The sequence below is a fragment of the Chiloscyllium plagiosum genome, unplaced genomic scaffold (genome assembly GCF_037043375.1).
Source record: "Chiloscyllium plagiosum isolate Xiang-an unplaced genomic scaffold, Cpla_swu_hap1 HiC_scaffold_23, whole genome shotgun sequence".
NCBI lineage: Eukaryota > Metazoa > Chordata > Chondrichthyes > Orectolobiformes > Hemiscylliidae > Chiloscyllium > Chiloscyllium plagiosum.
Window position 1 is genome coordinate 31,757,612 of NW_028270161.1, and position 14,768 is coordinate 31,772,379.

Below are 14,768 nucleotides of genomic sequence, written 5' to 3' on the forward strand. Positions count from 1 at the left end.
ATCCAGTTCTGAAAAACACTGGTTCATGGCATAAAATTGCCAAAATGTAGAACACAATGGATTACGCAAATCTAATGGTGGGTTTTTGCCCTTTTTTAAAAATTCTAAACAGGTGGAAAATATGGCTTTCAGATTTGAAAAATTCCTAAACCTAGAAAGAAAATACTATAATGAAATGTACTATACTATATTAGAATTACTGCATACTTTTTGCAGCACAGTGAGCAGTTTTTTTAAAATTGAAAACATTTTTACTCTTTTACAAAAAAATTAAGATCCAGAAGAGATAATACAACATTATTATTACAATAATATTAACAATAAAATATCTACTACTCTACAGGGTGCAAAGTTTCCTGCCTAATTAACTTAAACTAAATTAAAATTAAATTAAAACGAAGTGAAATTAAATTAAGTTACATTACATTACTCCACTCACCGCACCTTCACTGAAGCTCCCGTCCACAGGAGCAACAGTTATTATACGTATATTTACTATGCCTCCTCCCCCCAGGGTCCTCATGACGAGATAATAGGCCCTAATCAGTATCACCAATAGATCAGTGCCTGTGCAACTTAGAAAGGTCCACCATATCTTATAAAATTGGTCTGTTCCATGGCGCACCATATTTGTAAGATAAAGCACATACCCCAAGACTATCACCCCGAAAGACTTGGGGGAGGGGGTGTTTCTGATATTCAGTTCATTAGAATGTTCTTCCTTGTACAGCGCGTAAGAATGTTAAATAAACTCTTCCCGTGTTCACCCAGAAAGGGCAGATTCGGCAGTCCCAAAAGAAGGGATATTGGGCCCACCTGAACTTCAACTCCCAGGATCTTCTCCAGCTCATTCACTATGGCACCCCAGTGTCCACAAATCTTTTAGCAGGACCAAAAGCAAATGTGTACAGGTGCCTGTGCTTACTTTACAATTGGGACATCCTGCAGAAGACCTTTGCTAACCTCTCTGGTGCCATATGGGCTCTGTGAAGGTTCTTCAATTACATAGTTTGTGCTTTATTGCATATTGAAATTTTCTTCACATTCTCCCATTTATTCCCCCATGTTTCCAATTAAATTTTTTTTCCTAGTTCCCGATTCCAGAACCCATGGAGTCTCTCCATATCTTCCAAGGTGCTCCCTCTCTGTAAATGATATATGGTACTGACAGAAAGCGCCCCCACATCGAAGCATTCTTCTCTCTCTGTCTGACTTGTAGGGTTGAGCCAAGAGCATGGTCTTCTTCTGTATCATCTGCATAAAGAGTAATTTTGTACTCCTCAATTCCTACCTTTGGTGCTACTATTTCGCTGTCCTTCTGGATGGCCTTCGCCAACATCTCAATTACCAAGATAAATAGCAGCGGCAAGAAAGCTGGATCTCCCAATTCTAAAATTATCTGATTTAACACTGTTCGTGATAACTGCTGCCTTGGGGTCACTACATAGCACTGCAACTCACCTAGCGAAGACCAAAACAATCTAGAACACCACTCCACCCGATCAAATGCCTTTTCCGCATCCAGGGAGACCACCAAGCCTGGAATTAATCTCTATTGACATACTTCCACTATATTCAATAGTCTCCTGATACTATCGGAAGAGCTACGGCCCTTGATAAAGTCTTTTATAATAACGGGCAGTACCATTTCCAACCTCAGGGCCAGCACCTTTGATGTCTATTTTGAAGTCTACATTCAACAATGAGATAGGGTCTGTGTGAGGCATAATCCTCGGTGTCTTTCCCTTTCTTTAAAATGAAGGGGATATTGGCCATCCCACGAGAGGACGAAAGGCAGTCCTGGCTACACGAGAGACTATATATCCCCAGAAGTGGATCAGCCAACAGGTGTATAAACTCCTTGTAAAACTCACTTGGGAACCCATCTGGGCCTGGTGCTTTGCCATTTTGGAGCTGCTTTACTGCCTCTCGCACCTCTTGTATTGTCAGGGATGCATTCAAAAGAGAGGCCTGCTCTGCATTTATACCAGAGGCCAGGATTTTTGAAAAAGGATTCCATTCTCGCTACTCCATCCTCACAGCCCTCCGACTGGTATAACCCTGCATAGAATTACCAAAATCTGTCATTAATCTTATTCAACTCGTGGATGATGGTCCCAGCTCTCTCCCAAAGATACAATGGACTGCGGAGCACTTTTCTTCCTATCCCCATATTTGAACAATCTGTGCTTTGCAAAGGAGACTGCTCCCTTTTATCACCTGTGTGAGCACTGAGTCCAGAGCATCTCGGAGAACTGTTATCCAATGTAACTTAACCACAGATGGTCTGTTACAACACGCGGACTCATCTGCTTTCAGTCAGGCCTCAAGTGCCCGTTGCTGCTACTCTTTCTAGTTGTTGAATATGAGATAATCAGACCCCTTAAATACATCTTGGTGGTCTCCCAAAGCACCAAAGGATTACTGGCCTTACCCGAATTGACATCCCAGAAGGCCCTGAACTCTCTTGTAATGTATAAAGTTGCCATCCCTCAACAGAAAGGGATCCACGCGCCAGTGCCACATGCCTGTTCCACTACCCTTAATCATGACAACCAAGTACACTCCCACATGGTCTGAAATAGTTATGTTCCCAAACTCGCAGGCCAACACCAAGTCCAAACAACAGATGGAATAAAGAATGTATCAATTCTCATGTTGCATTTGTGCAGGTTGGAGAAGGTAAAATCCCTCCCATTTGGGTGGAGCCACCTCCATACATCCACTAGCCCCAGCTCCTAGCTATCTAGATTGCAGAGGTGTACCCGACAGACCCCTTGGCTGCCGACCCCAGAGTCTGTGAGATGATTAAAGTCTCCTCAAGAGCTGTTAGTTTATAGACTGCAACAACTAAAAATTTGAGGGGGTGCGTCAGGGGACAATAAACATTCAGGATGCCATACTCTTCTCAATGTACTTGAGCCTTGAGAATGATGAACCATCCATGCTCATCCTTGATTTGATCTATCATCCAAAATGGGAGGTTCCTCCATTCAAGTATGGCTACTCTGCTACTTTTAGAGTTGAAGGAAGAGAAGAATACCCTATAGTATCCCTCTCTGCTATAACTTCAAATGTTCCCTATCAGTTAAGTGCATCTCTTGCAGCAGAGCAATGTCAACCCTTTTGTTCCTACGGTTGGAGAGCACATTCTTTCTTTTAATGTGGGGGGAGGGGGGAGAGAATGGCACCCTTTTATATTCCAGGTGCACCATCACTAGCCATGGCCACCCACCGCAGGCCATAGTCCCCCAAGAGGAAAAAGCCCATTCAATATGCAGCGACTGGAAAAGACACAGACCTTTATAAAATCTAACAACTAACCCTACAAAACACTACTAAAACTACTAAAACTAAAAAAAACTAATCACTACTCCTAACTTGAATGAACAAACATATAAATGACGAATCACAAGAGATCTCCCCACCTTGCCCATTGGGACATTCACTCCAAACCTTACTGCCCTCCTGGTTCCTTCCAGCTAAGACTGCACCCCAAACCCAGGCAAGACACAGACAGAAAAAAAAACATGTTATTTTCACTCATGAAAGTTAACAATGGACACCCAATGGACACCCTCCCCTCCATATCTCAACCCCATACATCTTTACACAAAAGTAGTAACCACCCCTCACCAAGAAAAAAGTGAAATAACAGATAAAATATTAAACATTCCAAATTTTATACCAAAGCAATGCCAAGCTTATAGGACTAAAAACCATGAAAGGGAAAAGAACAAAGAAAACGTATTAGACCATTGTCCACAAACTTATTTTTCACTTCCTGCCTCGACCAAAGTTAATTATTTCAGAGTTCACAAATTATTTTGTTTTTTCCACCAAGTCGAAATTATGAACAGATTCCCCATGATTAAAACACAGTACTGCCGGATACCTCAAAATATTGCATATTAAATTTTCAATTTTTCTGAACATCAAAAGATTTCCACTTATTATGGCCCCAGAAAAGTCTTGAAAAAACATTATTCTTGAACCTTAAAATAGATCTCTTCCCAATCTTCTGGAAGTTTCTATTATTATCTGCTTGTCTTTGTAGTGCTGGAGACGCACGAGGACCAGGCGCTGACCTGACCCAGACCTGGTGCATCGTGATCCGGTGGGCCCGCTCCATAGTCAACCGGCCCGATTCGATCCCCAGCCCCAGCAACTTCGGGAGCCACTTCTCCAGGAACCCAACCAGACCCTTGTCCTCCTCACCACGGTCCGGAAGACCTGCAACCTGTAAGTTATCCTCCGACCTCGATCATCAAGGTCATCGACCTGGTCCAGCACGACCTAAACCTGGCCTTCCAGAGTTCAGATCTGCCCCCGTCGTGGTCTCCGACGCCACTGTCCTTTACTCAGTTAAAAATCACACAACACCAGGTTATAGTCCAACAGGTTTAATTGGAAGCACACTAGCTTTCGGAGCGATGCTCCTTCATCAGGTCCTTTACTCGACTGCCTCCACACCTTGACCCAATGACTGAATCTCCTGCTCATGCTTTTTCAGCATGGTAGAGATCGGCTCCAGCATTGGTTCAATTTTTTTGTCGGAATTTTGCAAACGCAGAGTAGATGCTGCTGCTCCACCGGGTTCAAAGACGTCACCACGGGAGTCGAAGCAGCAGCTGCAGGTGTGCCCGACACAGTAGGAGAATGCCCTGCCTGCTGTGATCCTTTCGCACCTATTCCCTTAGTAATCTTCATCTCGATTCCAGAGCTTCCAGATCCAAATTTAAAAGGTTCTAGATATTTTACCTGCTTTGTGCTAACTATTTTTCTTAGGGGTGGCTGGAGGTGGAGGGGGTAGAAATCCATCTTGCCCCAACATTTTGACTCTCCCCACAGTGAACAGTTTTATTCTGCATCTGGCCACTGTACTTGCCACACAGAGTGACCGAAGACATATATGCATTTTCAATGTTTCTTTCTGGGACACTGAAGCTCTTCAGTGGCATGAATGTCAAATCCTTTACCTTGCTTCTACAACCCTAAAGAGTCAAATTATGGCACAAATAATCTTTCACAAGGTTACGAAATATTTTACCTTGATATTTTAAAAACTTCCAGTATGGCTGGTGTACAGCTCTCACATTCTGAACAGATTCTATGGCACTGTTGGGACACAATTTTTAAAAATAATTTATTCAGTTGTTAATGTATAAAATTGAAATGGTCTGCATTTGCGGATTGCCATCACATCACTATGTAATATTATCACTAGGCTCCTAGCCCTGAAATTTATGTAACTACCCACTACACTGGCAGCTATTTCTCAGATTCCACTAACATTTGCAGCATCCTGATCTGGTGATCAGTCTTATCTTGAAAAACTCTTCACGTGCAGCAATTAAAAATACTCAATTTCATTAATACCAAAATGCTAATGTAACAACAAACTTTAGAAAATTTTGTTAAAGAAAATACACTCCACCTTTTACTGGAATTGAGCGAAAAACCTTAGGGTGAAGAATTAAATATAAACTAAGAACAATGATTTGTAGTAAGTACGCAAATAGCTGCTATGCAAATAAAGTAAGCACTAGAAACTTAAACAAATTGTAAAATTTGCTTAATCTTTGAATAAAACAAAGAATTGCAGATGCTGGAGACTTGCAACAAACAAATTGCGGAAAAACTCAGCAGGTCTGGCAGCACCTGAGAAGAGAAAACAGAGTTACCATTTCAAGTCCAGTGACCCTTGAAGAGCTTTCTCCAGCAATTTGTTTGTCCTTCTGTGATATCTACACATTGTTAAAGTCAGACACAAACTGAGTACTGTGGTAAAATAAAAGAAACAAAACCACGCTAATTGATTAAATACCTTATGCATGGCACAATTTCCCCAACCAGCGGAGGCATAGGGTCTCCTAGTAATGCTCGGACAGTCATACAGACAGATTCTGAAAGGGAACGTAAATTGTATCCTCCCTAAAAGAAAAATCCTTATGGTTACAGGGTCTCATGGAGAATAGATATGGACATGACACAATTGACATGAAGAGGAAATTCTCTCAAAGTCCATTAACATGTGCATCAAACCACTTTAATATTAATCAAGTAAACTTTATTTAATTTTATTAAGCTGAAAATATAATTTTGAAATTCAAGTCACCATTGTTTTATTTCTTATAGTTAAAAATTTTCTACTATAAATTAATTCAGGAATAGTATCTAGCTTATGGATAAAGCCTTTCTAGGATAAACAATAATTGTGTACAAAGGGTCATGAAATCGTAAGATTTTGAAACAAAATGTAGATAACATTATATAATACAAGTTATAATAGATAACATAGGTATACATAATACTATTCTCATTCCCCAATTGAGAGGATATAAAGATAAAATATAATAAAAAAAATACACAACTTGTCAAATCACATCACTGTGGTTTGCAATGTCTTGTGTGCCTTCAACATTCATTCTCTAAAGCCAATCAAAGCTACTTTCACCTATTGCTTTTATCAGTTGAACATAAAGACTCAAAGATTATTTCAAAACCCTTCTATTTCTGAGAAATCCTTATCTATCTCCTGCTAATGATTTGACTTGTCCACATTAGTCACAATCCCGGGTCAAGAAGCTGCTATTGTGCAGTAACCAAACAAGACCTGACACCAGCTGCCAGACGGACAGAATAGGGAAAGGAAGGAAACTATGTGCCACAAGCTCAAATGTATATCTTGCCATTCAACCATGCAGTCTCCATTCCTCACTCCATTAATTCTAAGATACTTCAACAACACAGGGATAGCTTTAATAAAATGGCACTACACTGGGTTTCCAGCCCTACCATTTATATTTCCACTGAAAACAATTCTCCATTAGACACTCGCCAAGAACAGAGCTGGACAATCAGCAACAGCCAGCAAAAATACAATTGGGTGTCTATTCCTGTCTCACTAATTCAAGCAGTCTATGCTTCTAATAGAACAATGTTGTGTTTGCCATCATCAGTTTTCTTTAACATTCACCTAAACAGGCAGATTGTACCTCAGCTGAAAGGCAAAACCTCAGCTCTCCAATGGATTAGATTAAGAATGAAATATCAATGTGGGGCTTTGAATCACCACCCCAAAAGACAAGAAACTACTAATATCAAAATGGCATAGGTTATGACAAATGACTAAACCTTAAATGAATGATAATTCCTCTCAGAATTGAAAGAGAAACAAAGAAATGGGATAAAACTTGATGTACATTTATGTTTTTCTGAATTCCACTTGTAATACCGGAGAGAAACTACATATTTAGACCAGTTTAACACTTGTAATTAAAAAAGGTAAAATCATCCAGTGTGATATCAGAAATAATCTCTCCACGACATTCCAATCTGCTGCAAAACTTGAATAAATTGCATCTTCACAAATATTACATTATCTACATATTAACTAGCAAACATGTACCTGATTTTAATGTATATTTAATAGGTTCAAAGTTACCCATATAAAAGATAAACCAGTGAATTTTCATACATAATCCTTTATCATAAGCAATTTGATAAAATGCTCTGTGGTAGCATGCATAATTTGAGAGAAAAATGTTCATACCTCTAACACAATACATAGTTTCCCATTAGCTAGTGGCATCAGCAAGTGAGTCAGATGAGCAAAACACTCAGGTGTAGCACACATTTCACCCTGGAGGATGACAGGGGAAATTGTCAAATTGTGTTCCTAGGGCCAAAACACTTGGACATCTTGAAGTAACTTTCTAGAAATAAGAAATGTTTTACTGGGGAGAAGTTATCTATGCAAGTTGATTCAACTTTTATAAATTGTTCATGCCGAGTGGTGCTATAATTTGAAATGATATGCCATTTAAATTGCATCTATTTTAAAATATGGCTCAGTTAAAAATATTAACAACTTTTTGAAACAAAAGAAAACAATTTATTCCAGTTAGGTCAATAATTTTATGTTGCACATAAATAGTGCTGTGTGCAAGTAAGGAAGATCAATAGAAGAAACAGCTTATTAGTCATATATTAGTAATATAAAAAAGTAAATCGAAAGTAGTCAGCATGTTCGTATACAAATAACTTCATCTCGATCAAATCATGTCTATGTTTGAAGTAGTACAGACACAAATTTAAAAAATACCTCTGGATCTCCAATTGCAGTGTCAAATCCAGCTGAAACCAGAATCAATTCTGGATTAAACTGTAATGACAATAAGTCATTTATTAACAAATTACAAATACAAAGGAGTACAATCCTATGGATGCACAAGTATTAAAATAGTTAAACGTAACAATAATTACCTCATAAGCCATCGGAAGTAAAACGTAGAAGAAAGCTGCCAGATAGTCAACATTTTCCATTTCAGTCTGTTATAAAAGAAAAAGTTATTTTTATTTAATTTATGAAGTGTCGAATTTAACGCTATGCTTATAGATGATTGCCAGTGAGAGATGCAGTTAAGAAATACCCATGGTTCCAAGTTAGATCCTTGGGAAATCTCTCAGGTAACAGTGCAGTAGAAAGAGAAGCTATTGTTGTTGATTATGTCAGCAAGACCAGAAATAAATTAAAAGGATGCAAAGAAAGTGGGTAAGGAAGAAACAACCAGTTCAAAAGCTTGCACCAGCACATATATGACAGGCAGCACCACTCCCCAACTGCACTGTTAGTTTTATAAGATGCAAACAGCTTGATAGTTCAAATCAAAATAAAAACTTTATTTTTTAGAAATAAAAACACCTTGTTCCATGGAACGTTTACATTGAATCCTGCCCCTTTGCCTTTTCCAATAGCACTGTAGTCAGAGTCCTTTAAATTGGGCCAGAACTGCTGGTTTTCATAACGATGCCATGAGAAATATAGAACACTAAAAGAAACCAAAGTCATTAAGATACAAAATTGCTTGCGTGTACATAAATCACATTAAAATAACTAGCCTCCTGGGAACCCAGTTAAACCTCAGTATGCCAATGGCCATCCAGGTGAAGTCAATTAAATCAGGGACTTTACCAATTTATCAGTAGACCCCCTGTGGTGCAGCATAGTGTCCCTAATGCCTGAACATGTTGGGTTCGGGTCCCACCCTCTCCAGAGATGTGTAATAACATCTCTGAACATGTTGATTAGAAAGAAAGGATATTTTTTTTTAAAAATCAATTTAGCACTCATCAACACAGCTATTGGAAGAGCCAAGTTTGCTTGGAAATTTAGATGACTTTCTCATGACAGAAACTATAACAAAACCACTGGTCCAAGATAGATTTCTCCCCTGTAATATCAATTTTGTTTTTGTAAAAGCACAAATGAAATTGTACTAACCTGGGATCCTCCTCAAATGTGTACTGAGTTCCTTGGCCATGATGCACATCCCAATCAACAATCAGAATCCTGGAAGAGATGAACGGTGTAAATTATAAATGATATCATCAAAATAAACCAAGTTTTATAATTAAAAAAAGATCTTCACCTCTTTGCTCCATATTTTTCTTTTGCATATTTGGCTGCTATTGCTACATTATTAAAGATACAAAATCCACAGGCTTTACTCTTCTGGCTATGATGACCTGGAGGTCTGGGAAAATGAATTTTAAAAAAGTCTTATCATGCAAACACATTTCACAAAATCAAATGAAATATATAAATATGAATTTATCCAGTACCTGACCAATGCCATCCCATTTCTTACTTTACCCAACATAACTGCATCAATAAGCTGCAGAGTTGCTCCCAGAGCTACTTTGGCACAGAGGTAAGAATTCTAAAACAAAATGAGATTTTGATAAAACTATCAATAAAGTCACATAATTGAATTAACATGCTGAAAAACTTAGTTGCCAACTAACACACAAAATAGTTGCCAGCAATAAATTCAACCATTATTTTTTAACAGTTTACCTAGTTGATAAAATCTCAAAATACTCTCCAGCAGGCAAAAAACTTGCCTCAGGTTTACTTTCTTGTCTGTACTTATTTTTGTGGCTTGGGTTATGAGACATGTTTTAAGTGCTGATTAATTACTTTAGCAAACTTAGTATTGGATTACTCTCATACAGATCGATTGTGTCACAACATGCTGCCTGACTTCCTGCTGCATCAAGTCTTTCAATTGATTTTTTTAAAGAAAATTATTTTTTTAAGTCAACCTGTTTAGAGATGTTATTGTACATCTCTGGAGCAGGTGGGACTTGAACAAGGCCTCCCTGTCCAAGGGCAGGCACACTACCACTGTGCCACAAGAGGGCCCTCATTTTGCAAATTTTCTTCTTTCATGCTCTCAATATGGATACATACCCAATAACTTGTCCACCATCTCAGACTGGTAGTTACGTTTCTTGCCTGGACTCTAACATCAGTAAGATATTTTACCGCAATTGGGAGAAATGACATCTCTAACACTGTTCTCACTCATCAGCACATAAAAAGGGTTATAGAGTAACAGCTTACAACCGGGACCTTAGATACTCCATTTTTGTTAGTCATAAGATGTCCCTTAGCAATTTACATCAAACCATTCGTCCTACATTTAAAAATCTAAAACTAAAGCAGCCAAAGCTCTTCAATAAGGAGGTGGAGCCCTGTTGGTTGATCACCAGAGTTAATTGCTCAGATTTAATGTTTAATTTAATCTATTTTTCAGAAACAACCTGATCAGAGATTTCATTGCTCTGGAGTCGATGGAACTTTAACCCAAGTCTCTCGGTCCAGGGGTACAGACACTATCACTATGCCACAAAAGGGCTCATTTATCCATATTTGACCTATTTTTCTAATCAACTTGTTCAGAGATGTTAATACACACCGCTGGAGCGGATGGAACATGAACCTGGGCCGCCTAGTCCAGGAGTAGGGACACCACCACTGTGCCACAAGAGGGCCCATTTGCCCAGATTTAATCCATAGGAGATTCCTATGGATTCCTAATCCACAGATAGGAGACACCTGGCCTAATTTATGTGACCAGTCCTGGGATGGAGTCTTGAAGTCACCAAGTCCAATGCAAGTGAAAGTGCTGCCAATGCAAGAGAGTTGGCACAGTAAAAGAAATAGAAACATGATTTTTCTCCTGAATATTAATTATGATTTTTTTGATACAAGTAGATTTTACTTACAGGATGGAAGTACACATCATTATAATTATAGGAAAATGTCTTCAGCTCTTCAACATTCATAGATACAGTAGATTTCACATCTTCTATGTAATCCAAGCTAAAGAAAGAAAACACTTCAATATGAACTAACTCAAATCACTAGTTTAGCGAAATTAATTGCATTTTGCAATACAGTATGTAGATTTAGCAATGGTCCATATCAGAATGAGAGGATATGTATTATAGTTTCTGATCATGGATTGAAGTGATTAGCTTTTTCATTGAATTAATCAGTCCATGATCTAATGAAATCATGAATCCAGCTTCACAAGCCTACCCCTGTTCCTATACTTCCATGCTTGTGTCAACAAGATAGACATGTCCTCGGAAAACCTTCAAAAGTGGCAATGGCAAAACTGGAAATCTAGGTGGTCTGGCTGGACCGGTTCAGTTTTTCAAAGCTCAAGTATTGCAGATATAAAATTAGTATTTGTTGTACTCACTTATTGAAAATGATTAAAATTTCCATTTAAACAAATGTAATTACATAAGAAAATGATTTAATAAAGTCAATTTCTGAAGCCTTACCTCATTCCCCAAATTTATGCAATTTTTGGTCAATAAAAACAATTTGTAATTTATACACATTTGCATCATGCAGCAGGTTATGTACAGAGGTACACACATTCGTTTTGTTTTATTCCCTTGTGTAACATGGGTCTCGCTGGCTGGCCAGCATTTATTGCCCATCCCTAGTTGCCCCTGAGAAGGTGGTGTTGAGCTGCCTTCTTGAACTGTTGCAGTCCACAACTAGCGATTAATACAATTGATTGGGTTTGATAGACCATTTCAGAGGGCAGTTTGGAGTCAACCACATCGCTGCGAGGATGGCAAGTTTCCTTTCCTGAAGAGCATTTGTGAGCCAGATGGATGTTTATTACAACTGACATTAGTAACCATCAGGCCAACTCTTTATTCCAAGTTCTTTTTAAATTGACTTAAATCTCACCATCTATCATGGATTCAAACCCATGACCACAGAACATTGGCCTGGAGTTCTAGATTGCTAGTCCAGTGACATTACCACGACAACACTACCTCACCCTCTTGCTGATCTGTTTCAATCATCATTTACCTGATGCGTTTTTCAATGGCAATGCCTCTATGAATCAGAATCCAGTAGCCAACCAATCAGTACTTTCCTCTTAAAGAGTATAAATATTGTTTCCTTTTACACTGGTATTCTTGCAAATTGTCCTGATGAGTGTAAAACAAAAGCTTCAACAAAATGTTGTTTTTTTTTCCTGCAATATTCAAATTCTCTTGTTCATTGGCCTGATTTAGTACTTGGCTTCTCTACCTATCTTACCTTTATGATCTTTCTTAAGCACTAAATTTTTAATTTGCCATATTGTTTAAAAACAAACACAAAAATCAGTGGAAAAAGACAGAGCATGTGTCCCCACTGAGAAATGCAAATAAGAAATTGGCTGTTTATCACCAAAACAAATGGGAGAAACAATTACATGTCAAGATCACTTGATATTCTTCGGAATAATAGTAGGAAAAACACAGAAGGGTGACAGTCTGCTGTCCAACCTTTAAGTCAAAGGGGATAAACATATAAATATACTTGACAATATAAGTTTAAATGCAGGTACAACCTGTGAACCAACAGAAGTTCTTCTTCAGTGGCTTCTCGAACAGATAGTGGGATGCATCTTTCCAGAAGACCATAATATTTCAGTTTTTCATGAGAAGCAGACAGTCGCTCTGGCTTTTCGATACTGCAAACTGGGCTAAAATGTAGCCAAAAGTAGGACTGTTACCAAGATTAATATAATGTGTCATAAGCAATTTTTTACTTGCCAGATGAAAGTTCAAAGAACCAAAAAACTCTGGATGCTGGAAATCTGAAACAAAAATCAGAAATTGCTGCAAAGTCTCAACAGATCTGGCAACTTCTGTAGAGGGAAGTCACAGTTCATGTCTTGGGTCCAGTGATCTTTCTACAGAACCAATGGCAATTAGGAAAAGGATGGTATTTAATTAGTTTGAAAGTTAGTTAGAGAGCTTCAATATTTTATTCAGAGTTGCCATGACAAATAGCATCAAGAAAACACATCTATTGTGCTATCATACCTTTTTTTGGCTAACACATATGATAATGGTCAGCATAAATTTCTACTGATAGGCTGTACCTGATCTGAGTATGTTGAACGATAGAGTCATACAGCACAGAAACAGACCCTTCTGTCCAACTCATCTTTGCCAATTAAGTTTCCCAAACTAAACTAGTCCCAGTTGCCTGCATTTAGACCATATTTATCTAAAGCTTTCCTAATTGTGCGACTGTACCCACATTCACCACTTTCTCTGGCAGTTTATTTCACATATGAACCACTCTGTGTGAAAAACATTGCTCCACGGGTCCTTTAAAAATTTGTCCCTTCTTGCTTGAAAGAGTGTTGGAGTGTTCAAAATATGCTCCCTAATTTTGAACACTCCCACCTTTGGGAAAAGACTTCTGCTATTCACTTTATCTATGTCCCTCACGATTTTTATAAACCTCTTCAAGCTTAACCCTTAACCTCCTACACTCTAGTGCAAAAGGTTCCAGCCTATCCAGACCCCCCTTATAACTCAAATCCTCCAGTCCCGGCAACATGCTCGTAAATCTTTTCTGAACCTGTTTGACACCCAAGTATAAAAAGAGTGAAGTACTTAGGAAGAAAATCAGACTTGTTGGGTTTCAGGTATATAATAATTAACCTTCCTTAGAACCTAACTAGATTATATACAATTATTTCAGTCTTCCCAATATTTAATTATCTAGTTCCAGATGTTAGATAAACAGGCTGATAATTTAGCAACAATTGACAAGTCATGAAAGGTGGTGGTAAGATACAGCCAATTGTCAGATTACATGCTGAGCTTTCAGGTAATATTGTTGTGAAGCAGAATGTAGATGAAAAACAGAGGGATCAAAGTCAGGTTCTCAAGGAATATCAGGGATAATGATAAGAGTGGGAAGATAGCACATGTGCATCGCTTGCAGGATCAGCAATTGCTGCTCATCCTAAATATCCTTGAATTAAACGGCTTGCAAAACAATTTCAGAGGGCAGTTAAGTGTCAACCACATAACTGTGGATCTGGAGTTACTTGTAGGTCAAATTGAGCAAAGATGTCCTTCCCTAAAGGGTATTGGTGAATCAAATTGGATTTTTACAAAATTACCATTATGCAGCGGGGCTTTCAATTCCAGTTGTAGTTCATAATATTAGCTCCAGTTCTGCCCACTGCCAAAGTGAAATTGAGCTTCTGTCTCAGGGTCATTAACAGATGTCACTGGATTACTATGCTTTGAAAGTGATTTGCATTAAGTAGACAAAATTAGAATTAGGAGGCAAAACATCGTCCCACCCAACCTCATCACACTGGAGAGATTTGTAGGAAAATGGTGTGCTGAACTGCTTAAGTTTAAAATTGCTTTGTGTGAAGTCAAGAATTGCTGATGTTTCAAGATTTACCTATTTACAGTGCTTCATAAAAACTTTAAAGCAAAAGAATTAATTGCTTTAGAAATATAAAACATATTACACCACTTACAAATCCCACAGCAGGCTGTAATTCTCCATTTGTTCATTGTAGACCAAACCGGTTCTCAAAGCCATGACTGAAGAAATAAAAATACATTGTCACTCAATCCAA

The 14,768-nt window shown here is 38.3% G+C and overlaps 1 protein-coding gene across 5 annotated transcripts in view; it reads right to left on the minus strand.

The window, feature by feature from the left end:
* The window catches only part of hdac10 (histone deacetylase 10), a 39,320-nt gene that overhangs the window by 21,861 nt on the left and 2,691 nt on the right, over positions 1-14,768 (minus strand). For 4 of the 5 annotated variants that reach the window (XM_043713747.2, XM_087999534.1, XM_087999533.1 and 1 more), the window contains exons 2-13: positions 14,667-14,733; positions 12,720-12,854; positions 11,077-11,173; positions 9,628-9,725; positions 9,435-9,539; positions 9,287-9,355; positions 8,708-8,834; positions 8,269-8,334; positions 8,108-8,167; positions 7,556-7,645; positions 5,828-5,934; positions 5,051-5,118 (exon numbers count right to left, since the gene is read on the minus strand). In XM_043713747.2, coding sequence (XP_043569682.2) covers positions 5,051-5,118; positions 5,828-5,934; positions 7,556-7,645; positions 8,108-8,167; positions 8,269-8,334; positions 8,708-8,834; positions 9,287-9,355; positions 9,435-9,539; positions 9,628-9,725; positions 11,077-11,173; positions 12,720-12,854; positions 14,667-14,731 — 1,087 coding nt within the window. In that variant the 5' untranslated portion in view covers positions 14,732-14,733. The remainder of the gene's footprint in view (positions 1-5,050; positions 5,119-5,827; positions 5,935-7,555; positions 7,646-8,107; positions 8,168-8,268; positions 8,335-8,707; positions 8,835-9,286; positions 9,356-9,434; positions 9,540-9,627; positions 9,726-11,076; positions 11,174-12,719; positions 12,855-14,666; positions 14,734-14,768) is intronic. The other variant, XM_087999535.1, reaches the window with a different exon arrangement.